We start from the raw sequence: 22,701 nt of genomic DNA, 5'->3' as shown, positions 1-22,701 counted from the left end.
TACACTTGAAATGTCAGCTATAAATGTGATTGATATTTTGCACTCCCTGAAAGTGGGAGGTCAGGGCTAGTTGTCACACAGGTTATACCAGGGATGGGCAACTTCGGTCCTGGAGGGCCGGTGTCCTGCAGAGTTTAGCTCCAACCTGCCTCAGCACACCTGCCTAAAAGTTTCTAGTATGCCTAGTTAGACCTTAATTGGCTGCTTCAGGTGTGTTTAATTAGCCTGGTCCAACCAGACTCTCGTACGTTTATTTCATTTGTACAGAGAGTCTGGCCACACTCCATTGCAAAGCGTTACTTCCGTTATGGAGGGTCCTCTGTTGAAGTTTAAAACTATTGGATCTGCCCAGAGTCACTCAGGATCTGCCATAGGCGATCGCTAACATGTGATCGTGACGTATGTCATGCGCCGAAACCGGCTGGAAACAACAAGTCCGAAAAATTAGACCAACAAAACTTAGCAAACCTGGTTCCTGCTCCAGCTTTAACTTCTGTATATTCGGCAGTTTTGCAACAACGGACCGAATAGCTTTTCTCACGTCTTTCTCCGCAGCCATTACTGAACTACAACTCAAACTGACGCACGACCTCAACGTCATCGTTCTTAGCCAGCGAAATGAAAATTAAGCGGAAGCACTTAGGAGGGCGGAGCCAGGCTAGTGTTTAATTATGGTTGGAGCTAAACTCTGCAGGACACCGGCCCTCCAGGACTGAAGTTGCCCATCCCTGGGTTATACGGTTTTGTATCAAAGGTCCAATAAAGCAGACATATGTTTGCTCAAGCAGTGGTTGTGTTTAAATCTTTCCCACATACAAAAATTCCAATATCATATTTTCCCCTATAGTTCATGAATCCTCAGCCCTGTTCCTGGAGGTCTACAGTATCTCCCCGCATACTTTGAATCCAAACCCAAGTTTAAAATTTTTAGATAACCTAAGCAGTTGGTTCAATTGTGTTTTGATAGGGTAAAGTAGATGTACAGTAGCAGAGTAGAGTTGATATAAGTGTTGTGTAAACAAATGAACACTTAAAATAAGACCACACGAGCAAAGCTCAATTATAGTGGGTTTAAAAAGTACTCAAACTTCATTCTGCATAAGCCTGCAATATGCTGAAAGAACGCAACTAAGTGTTGTATATAACATTATGCCTGAATTATAAACCATATATAAATGACGACAGATTATATGATACTATTATGTTTTATAATAGTATATAAAGTGCAAATAAGAATACATACTTACAGCTGTGCAGTTTGAGGAATACTCAGAAGGTTTAATAAATTTGAGCTGGTACATCATTTTACACACCACCATCACACATGCCCAAACAGAAGACACGCTGAATGTCAAAGGCCGTAGTCTCGGAAATGGCAGAGCAAACGCCCACAACACCAAAAACAAGAAGTTCATCAGACACACCTGTAGACAAAAGTGTTTGAACTGTACCTGTTATAGTTTCTGAGTTCTAGATGAGAAAGACATTGTGTCATGCTAACCTCTGTGTGTAATTTATGTGTTGGTTCATGTCTCACCTCCTGCACACAGACCATCATGATACCAGCAGAGACCAGTTTGAAGCTGTGGATCTCCAGTATTCTCCAGCACATTCCCTGAGCACTCCACAACCCCAGGACAGCTCGCAAAACGAAATCATGAACCCGTTCCACCACCACCAACCACTGCTTCACTGGGACTGCAACACATCCGTGTTCAACTATTAAAACATGTGTCCTATAGCGCCGCGTTTTCTGTAGAGGTAGTGTGTCATACAGAGACTGTGTGACCTACAGTATAGAGGCTGTGTTTCCTATAGAGGCTGCATGTCCTATAGAGTTTGCTTGTCCTATAGACTCTGTGTGTCCTATAGAGTTTGCTTTTTCTATAGAGGATGCATGTCCTATAGATGCTGCGTGTCCTATAGAGGCTGCATCTCCTATAGAGGCATTGTGTCATACAGAGACTGTGTGATCTGTAGAGACATTGTGTCCTATAGAGGCCGTGTGTCGTACAGAGACTGTGTGACCTATAGAGACCGTGTGTCCTACAGAGGCGGTGTGTGCTACAGAGAGTGTGTGACCTATTGAGGCTTGGTATCCTATGACGGCTGTGTGTCGTACAGAGACTGTGTAATCTATAGAGGTTTGGTGTCCTATAGAGGCTGTGTGTCGTCCAGAGGCAGTGTGTCCTATAGAGGCTGTGTGTCGTCCAGAGGCAGTGTGTCCTGTAGAGGCCGTATGTCCTATAGAGGCAGTGTGTCCTATAGAGGTCCTGTGTCCTATAAAGGCCATGTGTCCTATAAACGCCGTGTGTTGTACAGAGACTGTGTGATCTATAGAGGCCATGTGTCCTATAGAGACTGTGTGTTCTATAGAGACCATATGTCCTATAGAGGTCTTGTGTCTATAGAGGCTGTGTGTCCTATAGAGGCAGTGTGTCATACAGAGACTGTGCAATCTATAGAGGCTTGGTGTATAAAGGCTGTTTATTGTACAGTGACTGTGTGACCTATAGAGGCTGTGTGTCCTATAGAGGGCATGTGTCCTGTAGAGGCCATGTGTCCTATAGAGGTCATGTGTCCTACAGAGGTCATGTGTCCTATAAAGGCAGTGTGTCCTATAGAGGCAGTGTGTTGTACAAAGACTGTGTGACCTATAGAGACTGTGTCATATAGAGGATGTGTGCTCTATTGAGGCTGTGTGTCGTACAGAGACTGTGTGATCTATAGAGGTCCTGTGTTCTATAGAGGCCATATGTCCTATAGAGGCTCTGTGTACTATAGAGGCAGTGTGTTGTACAAAGACTATGTGATCTATAGTGGCAGTGTTGTCATATAGACGATGTGTGATCTATAGAGCTTTGGTGTCCTATAAATGCTGTGTCTCCTATAGAGGTCCTGTGTCCTATAGAGTCAATGTGTCTTATAGAGTCCGTGTGTCCTGAAGAGGCTTGGTGTCCTATAGAGGCCTTGTGTCATACAGAGACTGTGTGATCTATAGAGGCTTGGTGACCTATAGAGGCTGTGTGTCTTATAGTGGTCGTGTGATCTATCAAGGCTTTAGGTTACTTTGTCCTTTAAACCCGATTAGGTTAAGAATTGATCTTACCATCATCATCTAATTCCATTGCATGATTCCAGTCCAAGCATGAGGACAAACTGTTCACATCGTCACCACTTTCACCATTCAGTTTCTCCTGCATAAGTCTTTAAAAGAGGAGATAACACTAAATCATGTACAAAACCAAATTTTTACTTTAATTACACAATGAGACATTTAAGTCACACGCATGTACAATCATTATATGCCTAAACAATACCACACAAAGTGTTTTCAGATATTGAAATAAGTGATACAGCTATTGACAATGAGTTATTTACAGTACAGGCTGCATATAGACTCTTTTTATAAATAATATTTTAATGACTTTACTACCCTGTGTTTTAGCAGACAGTGGTTATTTAGAAATATCTAACCACTGATTGCCATGTGAAGTTGTTGTTTGGTACTGTCCTTTTATAATCATGTTGTTGTTAAATTATTGTAACTTAAGTAGCGTTCTGTTTTCATAAAATCAGCAACAATGAGACATCAGTGTGTTATAACCAGTTTAATTTATTAGTAGTAACCCTAATCAACAATTTCATCATCAAATCTTAGGATTCATTTTTAAAGGCACTCTAAGCAAATCTGTGAGACGTTACTTTTTGTTGATGTTTGAACTGTTTTCAAACAAACGGAGTGTAGCTAACTCCTCCCCCTCCCTTCCGTGCTTTCATGAACGCCCCCCCACCCCCAAATCCTTCTTGTTGTTTATTGGGTGGAACACTTTGTTATGTTTTGTTGTTCTAGGTTTGGCCACTGTGTTTTTATTGTAGTTTGTGGAGCCTAGGCTGTGTACAGAGATCACGTTTTTTACAGTTTGATCACATACAGGCAGCAAGCAGATAGTGAGGAGATGTTTGCTGTATGTAACAAAAAAAGTTTTATGGTCTAAAACGCGTGAATTCGCTTAGAGCACCTTTAACTGTATGCAGTTGCTAGGCAACACAAAAACATGACACATTAATGTAAAGTGTACTACATAGGTGTGGGTTTATAGGAGCGGATCAGAATAAAAATGTAAAAAAACACAAAAAGGAACCAGTCAACAAAAACCTTACTCACCGTTTCTTCAGTTTCTCAATGCTTTGATTTATCCTGCAGTGAAAAACAAACCGATACCGTTAAATAAAGCTATAATGCATTGAAAAGTGTGAATTAGAGATTGACAATGAATAATAACTCAGTTGCAATTGGATCAATAATGTTATGCTCAACCTTTTGATTTCTGTAAGAAAATGTTATTTGTTATTCGACTAATTGATTTGAACTTTCAAACTAAATAAAAATATAACTATTTTACAGCACATTCAAACAATGTACGGAATTCATAAACTACTCTAACATGATAACAGTGGTCATATACATGGCACCGCATACATTATTAACAACAACAAAACACATTTGGGACAGTTATAAAAATCTTTGTGTCATGATAGTCTTATTGCATATGTCAACAAATGCAACTAAAGCAGAGAGAAAGGCCTTCACCTAAAGTTAAAAACACATTATAATGTATCATGAGTCTTTATTCTGATTGGTTGAGACGTTTCACGGGTGTTGATTAGTTTGTGGTAACTTTTTTGTGTGTGTGTTACTTAGCTTAGCCGCATTTCCACCTTGGGTGTGCATTATTTTCTAATAATTCAATGGCCCGATAATTATTCCTTACATATCTGACACAGTTTGAACTGTAACAACAAGAGATCAAATACTCACACATTAAAAATGCTTTTCAGTGTTTCTCTTAGCTCGTCCTCTCTGAAATCACAAACACATTTCACAAAACAATGAATACAACAGACACATGTGATTTCTTGAAGCTGATATCCGAATTGCTAATCAGAAAATGTGTGTATCACACTGTGATGAAAGATACAAAAAGCCCAACATGTAGTAATGATGTCATCCCTGTTCATTACTAAATCAGGTGTAATGAGAGTGTTTCTGTTAAATTTGTTTTAATATCTAATATAATAATTGTTGAAATAGATGAATTATTTTATATCCAAAAGCTACTAATCATTTAAAGAGGCTTTTCTCTTCATCACATCTGTTTTTCATCATTACCTGCTTTCCATGTTGGCCATCTGTACTGTCTTCAGATCAGTTAGAGAGAGGAAATCATTGTGGAAGTAATGCAGTTGAAGGATGCAGGCCAGAAGGAATGAGGCTGGCAGTAAAATTCGTGCAAAGAGTTCAACCACGTCGAACTGTTCAAGGCCAAAGTCTTTCAACCTGAACCACACACATGAACATACATGAAGTTCTCTCTTAAAGGGGGGGTTTAATGGTATTTCAAGCATTCTGACTTATTAACACAGTTATAGAGTTGTTTCCTCATGCTAAACGTAGGCAAAGTGTCAAAAATGCAGTTGGGCGTGTTTCAGAGTATTTCTGTGCCGAATGCACTTCGCCAGGGTTCGTACAAGTTTCGGCTAATTTTTTTCGATTACGGTTCTAACTGACGTTTCAGGGGTTTTCGATACGTATCACTTCTTTATATGGGCTTCCGCCGGAAAACTTCCCCCGGAAAACCCCGCCCAGCCGTCAGTCAGCGGGAGACGCTAGAGCTTGCTAACAGCTTATCACGCCACTCAGCCTTGTTTAATTTCAAAAGTCAACAATGGCACAACAAGAAGTGTGTTTTTGGATGTAAGGAGAAGACATCCAGCCTTATGGAAACAATGGATATAGTTTATTATCCAGATTAGCAGCGGAGTTTTGCGTGTGTGTTTGATGCTGTGGATTTTCAGAACCGGGTCATGACGAGTTACACGTGGTAAGTAAGACCTCGGTCTTATGTTGGAAATAGGCGCGTGTATATTATATAAATGACACGAACATGTAGTGAATCATAAGTTAAAACAGTGTTGTATAGTGTTGTATGACTCGTACTCGCTCCTCCCGTGTTATAACTCCTCCTTCTTCATTTTTTCGTGCGTTATCGGAAAGATTCGGTAAAGCTAATCTTTCTTTTATAAATCTGATTAAACTAAAGACTCTTCAGAGATATAAAGGATGTCATACTACTCTATAGGTACTCCAGATTAATATCAGAAATGCAGAAACAGCGTGTGTTACGTGAGCTTTAATACTTCACACACACTGATGTCAGATGAAGGAGATGCTCACCTTTCCTCTGTTACTCCAAATATCTGCTGGAAAAGGCCCGAGACACTTTTAAACTGATAGATGTAGATTAGGATCAACACTACCATCGAGTATGCCACCACAACAACCCAGAAATGTTTCAACAGCCTCCTCCACATCTCATAATGGACCTGGACAAAACAATCGTATCACTGTAATGTCAATGTTAAACGACTCATGTTAAAGACTGAAATGTTAAAAAACTCATGAAATCATGAAAAAGAAATTACGCTAAAAGATTTTTCCTTTATTCAGTTCGGCACCCACATAACAAAAGTTTTTGGGTTTCAGCTTGAAAGATGTTGGCCAGTTATATTTTTAGTCCTTGCTCATATTCATATGAAAAGTAAAATTCACATTAAACTTGGTGTGTTTGAATAACCAGAAACAGTATTCTGGGTTTGCTGTATTTCATAAAAATATTTTTAATAAACATTTTCTTCACTGTATTTATGTTTTTATGATTTCCTTTATACTGCACTTTGCATCACATGCAGTTCCTATGATCCTTTTGAAAATATGAGAAGACACCATAACAATCGGTCTCTTCCCTTTGGTTATGTTCCTTAGCTTCTGATGAGGTGATGATATTACACAAAACATTTAACTAATGAAACTTGACACTCACGGATTTCAAGTCATTTTAAAGACTAAGGCACACCCCCATAACAAACACAATGCGAATGCCATTGAGATGCTAAGAAAACAGCACAATGCGGTTTGAAAGAGTAAGCTGAGAGTCCAGACTGACCTAAATAACAGAGATCTCAGATCATTTTAGTAATAGTTAGTAAGAGTATTGTGCATTAGTTAAAAGGAGAGAGCACTTGATGTTTAACTTACCTCATATAAAACCACACAGAAGAGGAATAAGCAAATATAAAGTATTTTGTAGACCGCTACTTTGTCCGAGAAACTGATAAGGAAAAACATGAAGCAACAGCAGAAGATCCAGTACTTCACCAATGTGTCTTTTATTAAGACTCCCAACACAGTCATGATATCTGAGGACTGATTATTATTAACTGTAACACACACAAACAGAAACACACATTTCTTTCACAGATTTTCTCAAATGATGCTTCAGATGCTGTATTTGTTGTCTTATTACATTTGTAAGTAAAGCAAAACTTAGTAGCAGTTTTATATTAAGTTAGCTATCACTTTTGCAGCTTTTATTTATTTATTTAAAAGATAATTTCATGAATTAAAAGGTTAACTGTGACATAAATCATATTCTATTTAAATCATGTTTATGTTAATTCATTCAGACCATCAAGACATTAAAGGTGCAGTGTGTAAATTTTAACGGCATCTAGTGGTGAGGTTGCGAATTGCAACCAACGGCTCAGTCCACTGCTCACCCCTCGCTTTTAAAACACATAGAAAAGCTACGGTAGCTGCCACCGGACAAACATGTCATTGTCGGAGACAACTTAGTAAAAAAAAAATTCCGTTAAGGGCTTCTGTAGAAAATGGTGGCACAAAATGGCGACTTCAATGTAAGGGGACCCTCTGTGTATGTAGATAAAAAGGTCTCGTTCTAAGTTAATAAACACATAACGGTTCATTATGAAAGGTCTTTATACACCCCTGATAATGTATATTATTTTGCATTCTGTTAAGAGATCCTTCTAAAATTTACACACTGCACCTTTAAATGCTAAAACTACATTCTGAGAGTCATGATTAAACTACATCACAACAACAAGGTTTCAAAACATTTTTATTATTGATGATTTGATTACTCATTTTGAGGCATTTTTGATGTTTAATGTGCAGTAAAATTCTTTTTTTATCAAAGCTGGCATAATTTTTTTATTCAATTTTATTTATATAGGGCATTCACAATATTTTTATTGTTCAGAGGACAACAAAATCAAAATCAAATGCAACAAAAGTAGAAAAATGCAGCGGCTCAGATTAAAACGGACTAGCGAGCGGAGTAATATCTAAGTTAAGCTAATGTCAGTCGACACCCAAGGGGTTGAAAAGAGTCCTTGGGAGAAAAAAACCCTTGAGAGAGCCAGACTTAGCTGATCTTATAGAAGATATACTATATCCTAAATATTATATTATACAATTGTATAGGAATTTAAAAAAATTAATTGAAAGATATACGTACATGCTTGAATTTTGAGCTCTGTTAAACACTCCTCACTCTGCTGTTGCTCTTCATTTTTCTCTTTCAACCGTTGATGAAGTAACATCAAGAAACTAAATGTATAAAATCCCTGCAAATAATTGATTGTATTTCAGTAATTGTATAAGAATCTTAAGTATAATATCAGAATGTTTCATAAATTATTTTTTTAAATGTCTTTATGTAAACTTTTAAACAACACTGTAAAAAATTAGCTGTAATTATGCAGCTGGTTGCCAGTAACTTACTGTAGAAGATAAATATTGAAAATGTTTCATGTTCATTTAACTTTGAACAAACTGTTGGCAGTAAATAACATAAATGTAAAATCTACAGTAAGTTACTGGCAACCAGCTGCCAGTAATACTGTAATTTCTACAGACATTTTTTACAGTGAACAAATAAACTCGTCATTAAGCTCTGTGATAGAGAGTCCCATACCTTTGCGGCAAGGTGCACGCAGGGAACTGGATAACCATACACATCAAAGTCCATCAGGACAACTTTTGGTAAGGTAGGGAAAACTTGATTGTGGTTAAGATGAAGTTCACTGATAAATGCAATAACTAGCAGCAATGTGCCATAGGCGGCAAGAAACGGAGAGCTCAGCATAGCAAACCGCCGGCGATTTTTCAGCATCCAGATCACACACGACCACACCAATAAGACTAATGTAAGCCATGAGTTATAGCTGATGCTCCACACCTGTAGACATACACAAACAAACAGCCATCGTCTATAAGATAAATAAGAAATGTTACTCTTCCACAGTAAATCACTGACTGACTCAATTTCAGGGCAAAGTCAATATACTGATGAATAAAAGATCAATCAAAAGTACGGCTAGCGTGTTTATGTGTTTAAAAAGGGCTGCATTATTTAAGTGAACTGAACAGTCCGTAGCAATATTGTCTGTTGGTCGATACCCCTGACAGACACAAATATATCTGATTGCTGACTTTATTATTTGAGGTATATAGCTTATTATTAACAGCTGATCAATGTGGTGTATGATTCACATAAATTATTAATACAATAAGAGAGACATTAAATATCCAGTGCTTAAAGGACAAGTTCGGTATTTTACACTTAAAGCCCTGTTTTCAGATTGTTTATGATCAAATAGAACGGTTTTGCCTGAATTTGGACATATGCGGCTGCCTCGAGAATTTTCGGGTGTTTGTTGTTTTACCTCCCACCTCTATAATGGGTGTATAGGTGCACAGGAACAATCCTTCCTAAAATGCATTAAACTTTCGTTTACAAAGATGTGAAACTCACCGAATGGTCAGGGGTGTTCACTGATATGCTCACACAAAAATCACTGCAAAAGATGATTTCCAACAGCTGTTTTATCATTTGTTGTAAACTTGTGGACCTATTTTTTCCAAACGCCTCACACCCGTACATTCTTCCGCTGAGAGCTTGAATAATAAACACTCCAGCCCAGTGGGTGGCGATAATCCGCCTTTGCCAATTGCAAGAATACAAACAAGGTTTCCGGCGCGGAGTAATACCACCTCACAGCACATCTAATACAAGTCAATAGAGTTGGACAAAAACTACTATAAAACCTGTTGGAATGCATCTTTTGCAGCGATTTTTGTATAAGCATATCAGTGAACACCCCTGACCACTCGGTGAGTTTCACGTCTTTGTAAATGAAAGTTTAATGCATTTTAGGAAGGATTGTTCCTTGTGCACCTATGCACCCATTGTAGAGGTGAGAGGCGAAACAACAAACACCCGAAAATTCTCGGGGCAGCATCATATGTCCAAATTTCAGTCAAAACTGTTCTATTTCATCATAAACAATCTGAAAACAGGGCTTTAAGGGTAAAATACCGAACATGTCCTTAAATAATTTATGAGTACACAAAATAATGACAACAGTAAAAAATCACAAGTTTAAGGCTAGACAAAATACATAGGTTTATAGTTTAAATAAAATGAATATGTAACCTACTGCTAGTGCAGCTGATGCGCAAATCTAATAGTTCTCATTCAATCATGTTGTACCAAAGATTAGAGAGGTATATCATTTGACTCTATGTGCCTAAAACAATTTCAAGGTCACCAAATTAGTCAAGTTTTCAAGCATTTTATATAGGCATTTATCATACAGTATCTCTGAATATGAGAACCCAACATTACCATCATGATGATGAGAGCGATGATATAACTCTGTTTCATGATGAAGTGTCCGAGCAGAATGATGGCGCTGGACTCAGGACCATCAGAAGATTCAAAATCATTATTTTCTCTGCTTTCCTTTTCCACGTTATAATCTGAAAAACACACACACAGCGAACACAGTATATACACACTCATGATGTGCGAGTTGGTAACAATATCTGATATTAATAATTCTTGCAATAATGTCTTGTTATTGGAGATTTACCGTAAGATAAGTGATGCGAGTCGTGTTCCTCTAACATCAAAGAGTTAATGTCCTGATCTTCCCATGCGTTCCTCCACATCACGGCCACAGGCTACACAACACAGAGTGAAATATATATATATAGTACATTACAGCACTTCTCTTCAGATAACATCAAAAAGAGCAAGACATCTCTCATCATCTTTCTTACATTTTTTTGCCCAAATTATAAAAAGCCTTCCGCAGATTTGTGTTGGCATTAAATTGTGTCAAATTTTTTGCTTTGTGCATGACAAAAATCTTTTTTACAACAATTCCTTACAGAGAGATTGCAAACATAAAACAAAGAAGAAACAGAGGCTAAGCATATAAACAGAAGGTGAATGATCTGTTCTTTCTTACTGTATAAAGTGTGAAATATATTGAAATACCTCTGAGATAGATTGAGTCCATTTGTGTAGTAAACCAATGAGTGAGAAATAGAGAATGAGGAGCAGTAGTGGATTAACTATCGCAGGCCAGCCGCCATCCTCATGTAGGGTGAGGTTGTGTGGATCTGACGGGTTAGTCTGGATGAGCGCAGTTAAACCAAACAACCTGTGAGATACATAAAGCAGATGTGTACCTCTGCTTTAGCATTTGTTATTCAGACTGACTTCATGCACATCATACTTTACTTAAAATAATTATTCGAAAATTCCACACAACAGATATAGCGGCTGTAAATACATTCTTACGTTGTTTATAATAGGAAAGCATCAATGCCATTACAAAGCATTACATTTATTGGGTTAATCTAGGATAGTAGCACTTTTTTTTCTGAATATAAGAACACTGTCATGATCGCACTTCACGCATCAATAATTTAACTAAAGAAATCATTATTCTCAGATCTTTATGATCTTTATGTTAATGCTTCTGCCTTTTTTTTAGAGAAACCAGTTGCTCACCATCAGTAAATTTAATTTCTGCTCAAAATCATAATAAAAGAACACAGAGGGCCTTATCATACACCTGGCACAATGCAGCACAATGTACGATGCAATTGTTTTTTGCTAGTTTCAGCCCTACGCAGTTATCATTTTCACGTCCAGCGCTGGCTTGAAAAATTAGGTGTTGCATTGTTGACACGTTGCTATTTTGAGGCAACTAAATGCACAATATTTTTTAGTAGCGCTGGGCATTGATTAATCTAAGGAAATGTAATGTATTAAGGAAATGTAATGTATTAAGAGTTTGAAAGAGGGGTGGGAATTAATAAGTGTTAAACTTCAGCCCACTCCTTTTCAAGCATGCGATGAATCTTGTTTGTTGGTTTATCAGTATTTTTTTGTTGTTGTTGTTTTTTTTTTGTCTTTAATTGTTGTTGTGTTGTACATATTGTACATTTTGCATGGTATGCTTGAAATAAATTTGCTGAACTGAACTGAAAAAAATCTCATACAAAATAAAAGTAATTTTTGCATAATATATGAGTTTGTCCTGTGTTTAAATATTATGTATATTTAAACACACACACATACAGTACGTACACAGTGAGGAAAATAAGTATTTGAACATCCTGCTATTTTGCATGTTCTCCCACTTAGAAATCATGGAATGGTCTGAAATTGTCATCGTAGGTGCATGTCCACTGTGAGAGACATAATCTTAGTGCTGCCGCGAATAGTCGACGTAGTCGACGTAATCGACAATGAAAATTTGTCGACGGCAATTTTTTTAGTCGAGGAGTCGCATATTTATTTTTTTCCGTCTCAAACGGCCCACTGTAATTCTGTCTCATGTCTCAAATGGCTCAATGTAATTCACCTCCACACCAGTCTGTGCGCGCCCTGCTGGTTAATCTGCTACGCTATCATCTTTCTTCCTTCTCCCCCTGCCTTCACTGCTTTAATTTTGAAAAATTGGCGGTGGCAGGTGAGTCTATGGAATTATGAGTCGGAAAGCTTCCGAAGTATGAAAGTATTTTAAGCCAAGTTGTGATAAAAGAGTGGTCTGTTACACCATGCCAAACGTCGCTGGCTTATCACGGGAGCACAACGACAATGCACGAGCATCTCAAACGAAAACACTCGGCAGTTATTGACGATACACCCACAGAGAATAGGACAACTTAAGTAACTGTTATATGATTATTAATGAAACGGCGAGCTAGTCAGTACTGTTTTATTAACTCTTTTGAGAAGTACAATGACTCTGTCTTTGGATGTTAAAGGCTATCATTTGCTCGTGATTCCGCCACGGAATCAACACTGGACGCAACAAATAGATTTTTCATGATTCCCATTTACATTTTTATTTTACTATTTTAAACGGCTCAATTCATTGTTGCGAGTGTTCAGCGCGTCTCTCTCTCTCTCTCTCTCTTTCTCTCTCTCTCTCTCTCTCTCTCTCTCTCTCTATCACTCATGTTGCTTGCAGCGCCTCGAGCGCGCGCGCCTTTCTTACGTGACAGTGAAAAGGTGGCAGTGTTTTTAATGTACTTTCTTTTTTGCGTAAACGTCAACATTCACAGATGTCTCTGACAAAGACGACTGATCGAGTTAACATGACTTGAAGAAAGATTAGCAGTAGTGTGAGTCTGTGTGCGAGCTTTCTCCCTCACTATGATGCTGTATGCCGTGTTCTGTAGTCTATGTAACAACAACAGTGTATTCTCTTATATTTCTGAATTTGCACCGAATTGTCTGCGCTATATCACTCGCATTTAAAATCAAGAAATGGCTCAAAACACAACAACAATTATGAGAAGAGCAACAGCAGTAAAGCTACAATGTAAATGTATGGTGATTTTTGCATATCTAAATCAGGATTTTAGCAGCAGTTAAAGGAACAGCTGGTTGGATAAAAAACGAGGTGATGGGTCATGTTTAGTCACTATTTTATAGGCTACAACAGAACAGATAATATGTAAAATAGCATTCAGTTGTGTTAAAATGCAATATAAGATCAAAGAGTAGAAGTGAAACATTTCATATTTCTGTTAAGCATCTACTTTGCACTGGAAGTTTTTATTATTATTTATATTGTTTACATTGTAATTTTTTATTTGGTAACATTTAAGTTATTCATATTGTTTATGACACCGGTGGGTTCAAAATAAAATGGACACAATGAAATAACAAACACTTGAGTTTTTTTTTAATTAGTCTTTTAGAATAGTCGACTATTCGAAAAATTAGTCGAAAGATTAGTCGTTAGAAAATTAGTCGTTAGTGGCAGCACTACATAATCTAAAAAAATCCAGAAATCACAATATATGATTTTTTAACTATTTATTTGTATGATTCAGCTGCAAATAACTATTTGAACACATGTCTATCAACTAGAATTCTGACCCTCAAAGACCTGTTAGTCTGCCTTTAACATGTCCAGCTCCACTCCATTTATTATCCTAAATTAGATGCACCTGTTTGAGGTCGTTAGCTGCATAAAGACACCTCTCCACACCATACAATCAGTAAGAATCCAACTACTACCATGGCCAAGACCAAAGAGCTGTCCAAAGACACTAGAGACAAAATTGTACCCCTCCACAAGGCTGGAAAGGGCTAGGGGGAAATTGCCAAGCAGCTTGGTGAAAAAAGGTCCACTGTTGGAGCAATCATTAGAAAATGGAAGAAGCTAAACATGACTGTCAATCTCCCTCAGACTGGGGCTCCATGCAAGATTTCACCTGGTGGGGTCTCAATGATCCGAAGAAAGGTGAGAAATCAGCCCAGAACTACACTGGAGGAGCTGGTCAATGACCTGAAAAAAGCTGGGACCACCGTTTCCAAGGTTACTGTTGGTAATACACTAAGACGTCATGGTTTGAAATCATGCATGGCACGGAAGATTCCCCTGCTTAAACCAGCACATGTCCAGGCCCGTCTTAAGTTTGCCAATTACTATTTGGATAATCCAGAGTCATGGCAGAAAGTCATGTGGTTAGACCCCACTAGGCGTGTTTGGAGGAAAAAGAATGATGAGTACCATCCCAAGAACACCATCCTTACTGTAAAGCATGGGGGTGGTAGCATCATGCTTTGGGGGTGTTTTTCTGCACATGGGACAGGGCGACTGCACTGTATTAAGGAGAGGATGACCGGGGCCATGTATTAGCGAGATTTTGGGGAACAACCTCCTTCCCTCAGTTAGAGCATTGAAGATGGGTCGAGGCTGGGTCTTCCAACATGACAATGACCCGAAGCACACAGCCAGGATAACCAAAGAGAGGCTCTGTAAGAAGCATATCAAGGTTCTGGCGTGGCCTAGCCAGTCTCCAGACCTAAACCCAATAGAGAATCTTTGGAGGGAACTCAAACTCAGTGTTTCTCAGCGACAGGTCAGAAACCTGACTGATCTAGAGAAGATCTGTGTGGAGGAGTGGGGCAAAATCCCTCCTGCAGTGTGAGCAAACCTGGTGAAAAACTACAGGAAATGTTTGACCTTTGTAATTGCAAACAAAGGCTACTGTACCAAATATTAACTTTGACTTTCTCAGGTGTTCAAATACTTATTTGCAGCTGTATCATTCAAAAAAATAGTAAAAAAAATCATACATTGTGATTTCTGGATTTTTTTTAGATTATGTCTCTCACAGTGGACATGCACCTAGGATCACAATTTCAGACCCCCCCTGTGAAAATTACACACAACACAAACTAATATATTATGCAAAAAATTACTTTTATTTTGTATGAGATTAATCTAGATCTAGAATCTAGATTAATCTATGCCCAGCACTTACTTTTATTTATTTAAAGAGCGCATTAGTAATATGCGCCTATAAACTGGATGACAACGAGCATTTGCTTATTACACACATGGATGCAAAGCAGCAAACAAATGTTTTTAAATATATGAAAAATATGACTTTAAATAAAAGGATTCAAATGTAAAAGATTATTATTAGATTCGTGTTTTGAACATAAATGAGGATAGTTTACAGGACTTTAGAAGGGGTGAATCTGTGATCAGCTGAGACGCTTCACCTGAAGCCTGATAAGTAAGCAGATATTTTTTGCTTTTAAAAAGTGCTAATATGTAATATTGCATTTATTTAGATTTTTTTAGTCTATCATGGAAAAACTTGCACTGAGTGTATGATATAGAGTAAAGTTGTGCTGCTAAACAACATCATAAGATGAGCTCATACACACTAAATGCTCATGCTGTGTCGTTACTTTTATTGTAGTTTTATTTGTAATCCCTGATCATTGTTTGATTGTATTTATTTATCTGGTCCCACCTTCAGCTTTCTCTCCAAGCTATTCTGTTAGTGTTAGACAAACTCCCACTCTATTCATACAAAAGGCAATCATTAATCTGACTTCAAATGCTCATCTCTTCAAAGCCCTGATTTACAAGATGTTCTTTTATACATGTCCATTTGGAAAAACGCTCTTATTTAAAGTGATTTAAAGTAAAAAAAAAATCGATGAGTTCATCGATTTGGGTGTTTTGTTGGAACTGAATGCTGCTTGTATGAAACCTGGCAAAGACGTCTTCAGGAGGAACGCTCTGCTGGATGAGAGGCAGTTGATAGAGGTAAAGGATAATAATGTGTCCTCCGCTGAAGATGACCATCATCACACACAAAGAGCTGAAGTAAAGCAGAGGGATGCTGAAGCCCAGCACCCAACACCACGCCAGGCCCAGAGACACCACAAAATACAGCGCTGACGTCAGTGATGGCAAAATGATACCTGATACAAAAGATACCTGATACATCATTAACTGCATCACGGTCCAAAACACATTCACACATGCTGATATATTTGTGATACCTGCCAATCCCAGGAGAAGAGTCACCAACACTTTCCCAGCAGTGTTCATGAGCGAAGAGAGGAGAAGTCTCAGACCAGTCATAAACACAATGATCTTCTGCAGGAGACCTGGAGAGACGGGCGAGGGCTCACACTTCTCATCAGAGGATAAAGTCTCTGATGTTCTGCTCTCCTCTTCAGATTCTGAGTCAGAAATCTCTCCATCTGAACCCTGTCAAGTATATGAACAGTAAATACAGTCGAGAGGAGTTTTTGGATAATTTTGTATCATGTCTGAAGAGGTTCGTCACCTCAGTATCAAAGCTCTGTTGGCAGTGGTCGCTGGTCTTCAGGTGACGTGGAGGCTTGGCAGCACACAGCCGCAGTATGAACAGCGTAGACATAAACACAATCACATCTGGCATCAGTAGACGTATAATGTTACGTGCATCCACATCACTGAACCTGGTAAGTTGGTTAAACAAACAAAAAATATGTTTAATAAAACAAGCAAATAGACTGAAGTTTTTATAATTAAAATTTCAAATGGAAGTGAGCTTTCCTGTGCCCTACTCCCTTCGAAGGGCAGAGTCCTTGAAATGAGCTCTTTAAATGATGTAGGACAGCCGTCTCCTTCCACCCTGAAGGTGTATGTGGTAGTTATAGCTGCTCACTATGTTACACTGCTAAGGGAATCTTCTGGGCTCAATACCCACATTTTTTTAATAGAAACATAGGGAAAAACACAAACACATTTGTTTCCTTTCAGTAGTTTTTGAATAAATTTAATGGAATAATATTGGCCCTTTTTAGGGCATGAAATGTCTCAGTTACGTATGTAACCCACGTTCCCTGAAGAAAGTGAACGGAGACGTTACGTCGTGACCGACAAATTGGGAACTCGCTTAGAGAGACCAATCTGCTTCGTATACTACTAAAACGCCAATGAACTTGGCAATGAGATATTTGCATAATGCTGGGGCTGCCCCGCCAGGTGCGTATATAAGCCACAGGTGCAAATATGGAAATTAGCTTCGTTTCGCTGAGAAAGCCGTAAATTGTGACCGGCCGATAAACAGCAGGGAGCAGCCCTGTGGTGACGGGATGTGACGTCTCCGTTCCTTCCTTCAGGGAATGTGGGTTACATACGTAACCGAGACGTTCCCTTTCAGTCGGTCACTACGACGTCACGTCGTGACCGATGAATTGGGAATCCCTACCAAAACGCCACTGAGGGCTGACCTCTTCCAGTGTCTGCGTAAAGCCCTCCGGTTCCACTTAAGAAGAAGGAGAATTAAGTTTTAAGGCAGAAGGCCGGGCACTAGATGTTCCTTTAACCCCACAGTAGTGCCAGCGACTGGGAAGCACCCTGTCTGAGCGGGATAGGAACGCTGCGGAAGCCACCGCCCGTTAAGGGCTGATGGTGGGCGAAAGTCAACCATAGTTGAGGTAAAAAGACAGCCTTGGCTGTGTAAGCAAAGCAGTGCTCTGCTGAGGGAAACGTGGGCTAGTAGGATTAACCCAACGGAAAAATACTCACAAAGGAATCCGGTGGGACGCAATGTGGATGCCTGAGCCAAACACAGGTTCGCGAGGATACAGCTAGTGAGAGGCTGGCAGCGGATGCTCCGCAACATCAGGCTGCCAAGGCAGTGGAGGAAAGACAAATCAAAACATTACGCATTTTTGTCTTAATGGCCTTCCATACTGACACATATTTTGGAGAACCAGTCGGAGGCTGCAAGCCGGCATGCGAGTCTGTTCTCCATGCTTCCCCTGATGAGGAAAGAACACGAGAGGAGACAGGCTCGATACGAACACTGTAAAATCTAATGAACGTATTAGGTGTCGCCCAACCAGCAGCTCTTTAGATGTCTGTTAGCGAGGAACCACGAGCGAGTGCCCAAGATGAGGCAACACTTCTAGTAGAGTGAGCTCTCAAATTAAATGGACAAGAAATGCCCTGCAGATTATAAGCAAGGGCAATAGTATCAACTATCCAATGAGACATCCTCTGCTTAGTGACAGCTTTCCCTCTCTGCTGAAAACCGTAACAAACAAAGAGCTGATCTGAGGTCCTGAGGCTTTGTGTGCGATCCACGAATCGTCGATGGAGAATGCATGAAGGTCACCTACCCTCTTAGCAGAGAGGCCATAGCGCCTGTCACCGAATGTTGATTGTTTGTCCGAGTGCGTGGAGTGCTTGGCTTAGCCATAGGTCAATTAGCTTTTGCCCCCTGACGTATTACCCCAGAAAAGTTCACTAAATCTGCTCTGCCCGCTTGGTATTCTGGTTGCACTCCACTAGGGTTACCGTGTCCCCATAGGCACTGGGAAGGTGTTCTCCATTAGCAGACATACAGTATATAGAACAGCGGGTTGCTACAACCAATACCTATATGAGATTTTATTCTCTTCATAACCCTTGTTGCTAGGGTGTCAAAGGGCTTTGGTACACGAGAATCAGGCAGCTGGTTGGGTAAGTCAATTGCTTTACGCTTTTCCCCTCACCGAGTTGAACATGTGCATTATTCTGGTCTAGTCGCAGGGAGTGTTGTGAATGATGTGCGTTATGAGAGTCCCTTTAGCATGTGCGATGGTAAGCTCGGTAAAGGGGTTATGGCATGATGCCTTGTACCTCATGTCCCTTTTAAACTAAGCCTGTGTACCTGAGCTCAAAAGTATGCCAATACCTTTTCTCAAAAAAGACTGTAGAAAAGGCTATTTTTCACATGTATTGATTTTTTTATATACAATTTTTTTGTGTTAAATCTTATTATTATAGCAAACCATTATATAACAAAATGAATGCTGATATCTTTAATCTCATAATTTTACATTGATTCTCAAACCACTATAACTTAAATATTGTGCCACTAAAATGGTGTTGTGTTACTGTATGTATATAATATGAGAGATAAAGTTAAAAAGAGCAAAAGTACGTCTCACCCTCATCTACATTTGGGAGTTTAAATTCAGGATTTAATAAAATAGCATGAGATTAAATGTCTTATTAGGTGAACAAATCATTTTCATACCTGACAATACCAAGGTGCAGGAAGACACTGTCCCATGGTCCACTCACTGAAAAATAAAGATATGTAGGACATTAGTTTGTATTTCAGTACTTTATTCAGACATAAATATATCAGGACGACTTGAAAGGAACAGAATGTGATCTCACCATCTTTAGGAATATATGTGAAAGGAATTTGCATCCCACACTGCAATGCTAGAAACATCACACCGGTAGAGCAAACAGTGCGAAGAAAACTGCCACTTTTTCCTGTGTATACATAAACACACACATTTGAAAACGATTGAAAAACCTTTATAATATTATAATCATACCATAAAGCCACTTGTGAGGATTCTGTTTTGAGACATGATCTGAGTTCGACTTTAAGCATTTGCAATTCCAGTTATTAAGTGTAAGGTATCTATGTTTTAGTTTGTGCCATGTCTTTTATTTTGAATTGTGCATTTGAAATGAGGTTTATGTCACTTCCTGTTGTAGTCCTGTTTCTATGTCTTTGTAGTTCTTTTATGTTACCCCACATTAATTGTGTTAGCCAGATGTTTCTCCAATGTGTGCTGCTGGTCAATTCTTGTTCTGTTTCTTGTACGTCTTCTAGTAAAGTTTAGTTTCGTTCGGTTTTGTCATTTCATTTCATTTCATTTCATGATTAATGATTACTCTTTGCTTTATTAAATCACTAACTGCCTATAGATCCTGCTTATATTTCTTCTTTGAACTGCACATTACATTAACTTCACTTTTTGCAAAGCTTCACAGCTTAAGCAAGATTATGTAAGCCGTACAAATGAAATGATTCTGAGACATTGAAGTGAAACAAAAAAAAAAACTTAAAGCACAGCCATTTGTGGTGGATGGTTTAAATTTGTTTTAGTTGTATCACAGGGGCCATGTCTAATAAAGTATTTATTTTTATTTTATATCTCATAAAGGAATGTTTTTAATAATGATGATAATTAAATTGTCAATAAATCTAAGAGGAACTTCTTTGATGGTCTTTTGAGAATACAGTATGAGACTTGAGAACAAATCCTTTTCTATGTCTCAGCAACTGGGCTTTATGATTTGGTATATTGATTAGCAATGTAAAACCCCTACAGAAAATGTCAAAGCTCATGTATTTATTATTTATATAAGGCTATCTGCAGTGAGTTCTGATGGATCTGTAGCTATTTGTCCTCTGCAGTTTTTGAACGCTGGTCCATATGGCAAGCCGTTTTAACTTTTATTCATTATGTTCTTGATATCAACAATTCAATTTTCACTAGTTAAAATTGTAATTCTTGATATCAGATATTACATTTCTACTAGTTTTATGGCAAGCCGTTTTGACATTTTTTCATTTACATTTACTGGTATCTATTTTTTAGGTACTAGTTCTTATTTTTTAGTTAGTATCTATTTGATTAGATACTAGTTCTTAATCATTAGATACTTGTAACTAAAAAATAGATACTAGTGCTTATTTTTAGATACTAGTGCTTATTCATTAGATACTAGTACTTATTCAATAGATACTAGTATCTATTCATTAGATACTAGTTCTTTTTCATTAGATACTAGTACTTATTCCAATAGTGACTATGATTAAATTATACTTTACTAGTTAAGAAAAATATAAAACTAGTACTTATTATTTAGTTACTATCAACTTTTTTGATCAAAGATATCCTGAACTTTATAGATACTAGTACTTTTTGATTTAAGTATGCAAATAATATGTTGAATAATAATGAAGCAACATTATGTAAGCTTAAAACATTGTAATGTAGAAGTGTCCAGTAGGGGTCACTTTTGGGTAACAATTCACAGAATATAGGTAGGAACCTTTCAGTTTGTTGACTGCTACACAAGGATAAGCTATGCCACTAAGCAAGTGAGAAATATGCAGCTATGTATTGGTAAATAATTTGACTTTTTGACTGTTCTTGCTTCTTTGAAATGAAGACCAATTAAATAAAATCCACAGATTGGCAATTAACTTGTGAGTGAACATTTTAGTTTATAACAAACTAAGTGTGTGCATAGTGCATACATTAAAGAGCACTGTCTAGCATCTCTCAGCTGCTTTAAGTAATAGACTAGGGATGCAAACGTGTCACATTTCAGCAAAATCGCTGTTTTGGATTAAAAATAGGTCATTCTTGTGATTTGTCTAGATCCAATAAGTTTTCTAAAACAGGGATGAGTGGCGTCTGCAATGGGGTTGCAGTGAATAAAATCATGAAAATCATGTCCAGCTGTTACAATGTCAATTTACTAACCAGTTTGGTAGGATGTTTATAGTCAATTTATAGTCAATTTATAGTCACATTATTTCCTGCAGTCTGTGTACATTGAGCACACATACTTAACTCTGTAGTATTTTCTCAACCGGATGCAAAAATACCTTGTGCATATTATGCGCATAAGAATTGTGCTGAAGTTCATGTCTTATATTTATCTCTTATTTACGGATCACATGATTCTCATCACAGAAACATGCAAGGCAATGACAACACACATTATTAAGGTCATGGAGTCACGTGCTGTACATTCTGCAGGGTTCCTGTCTTACATAAGATTACATAAAGAAATGAAATTATTAATTTTTTGCCTTTTAAAAAAGTGTGTTTTCATTGCCTTTATATGAAAACTTCGTAAGAACAACTTTCACCAACTCAACTTTGACTTTGAACATTTATCAGGAGATAAAGCGTGAACTCAGTGAGAGATGCTGTGCGCTGCATTGCCAAGTCCTCTGCCTTTTTGCAGACTTCAGATTTAGGGTACTTTTAAACTGTTTCGGCAAGTTTATTTTTTTCTGTGGGTTAAAGATGAAAGGATTTAATTTATTAGTTATTGGAATTTGGGCCATGAATAGTGATTGGGAAGCTTTTTGGATAGTTTTTAATGTTTATTGGGCAGGTTTGATAAGCGAATCTGGCAACACTGGTTGTGGGATTGAGCTGACATCATTTAGATCGTATTATATATAATGTAAAAAACATTTTAATTAGATTGCAATGTTTAAGGTACATGTAAACTCTACTGTCTTAACCTAAATCATTAAATTCATTTGTATTGACAAAATTTTTTGCATGTAAACAGGGCACTTTGGTTTTCCAAAGTTACTAGTCACTCATCATGTTCGCT

At 38.1% G+C, this 22,701-nt stretch overlaps 1 protein-coding gene across 1 annotated transcript in view; it reads right to left on the bottom strand.

Moving 5' to 3' along the window:
* The window catches only part of LOC129452002 (piezo-type mechanosensitive ion channel component 2), a 73,244-nt gene that overhangs the window by 31,941 nt on the left and 18,602 nt on the right, over positions 1 to 22,701 (bottom strand). Inside the window, 18 exon segments of the mRNA XM_073854824.1 lie at positions 1,248 to 1,424; positions 1,538 to 1,698; positions 3,110 to 3,207; positions 4,169 to 4,201; positions 4,823 to 4,864; positions 5,174 to 5,341; positions 6,239 to 6,387; positions 7,100 to 7,281; positions 8,382 to 8,490; positions 8,841 to 9,104; positions 10,554 to 10,687; positions 10,801 to 10,891; positions 11,211 to 11,376; positions 16,256 to 16,469; positions 16,551 to 16,761; positions 16,841 to 16,994; positions 19,568 to 19,613; positions 19,714 to 19,815. Coding sequence (XP_073710925.1) covers positions 1,248 to 1,424; positions 1,538 to 1,698; positions 3,110 to 3,207; positions 4,169 to 4,201; positions 4,823 to 4,864; positions 5,174 to 5,341; positions 6,239 to 6,387; positions 7,100 to 7,281; positions 8,382 to 8,490; positions 8,841 to 9,104; positions 10,554 to 10,687; positions 10,801 to 10,891; positions 11,211 to 11,376; positions 16,256 to 16,469; positions 16,551 to 16,761; positions 16,841 to 16,994; positions 19,568 to 19,613; positions 19,714 to 19,815 — 2,501 coding nt within the window.

Source organism: Misgurnus anguillicaudatus, chromosome 17 (genome assembly GCF_027580225.2).
Source record: "Misgurnus anguillicaudatus chromosome 17, ASM2758022v2, whole genome shotgun sequence".
Lineage (NCBI taxonomy): Eukaryota > Metazoa > Chordata > Actinopteri > Cypriniformes > Cobitidae > Misgurnus > Misgurnus anguillicaudatus.
The sequence above is the reverse complement of the archived record's forward strand: the minus strand, read 5'-3'. Positions and strand labels throughout refer to the sequence as shown.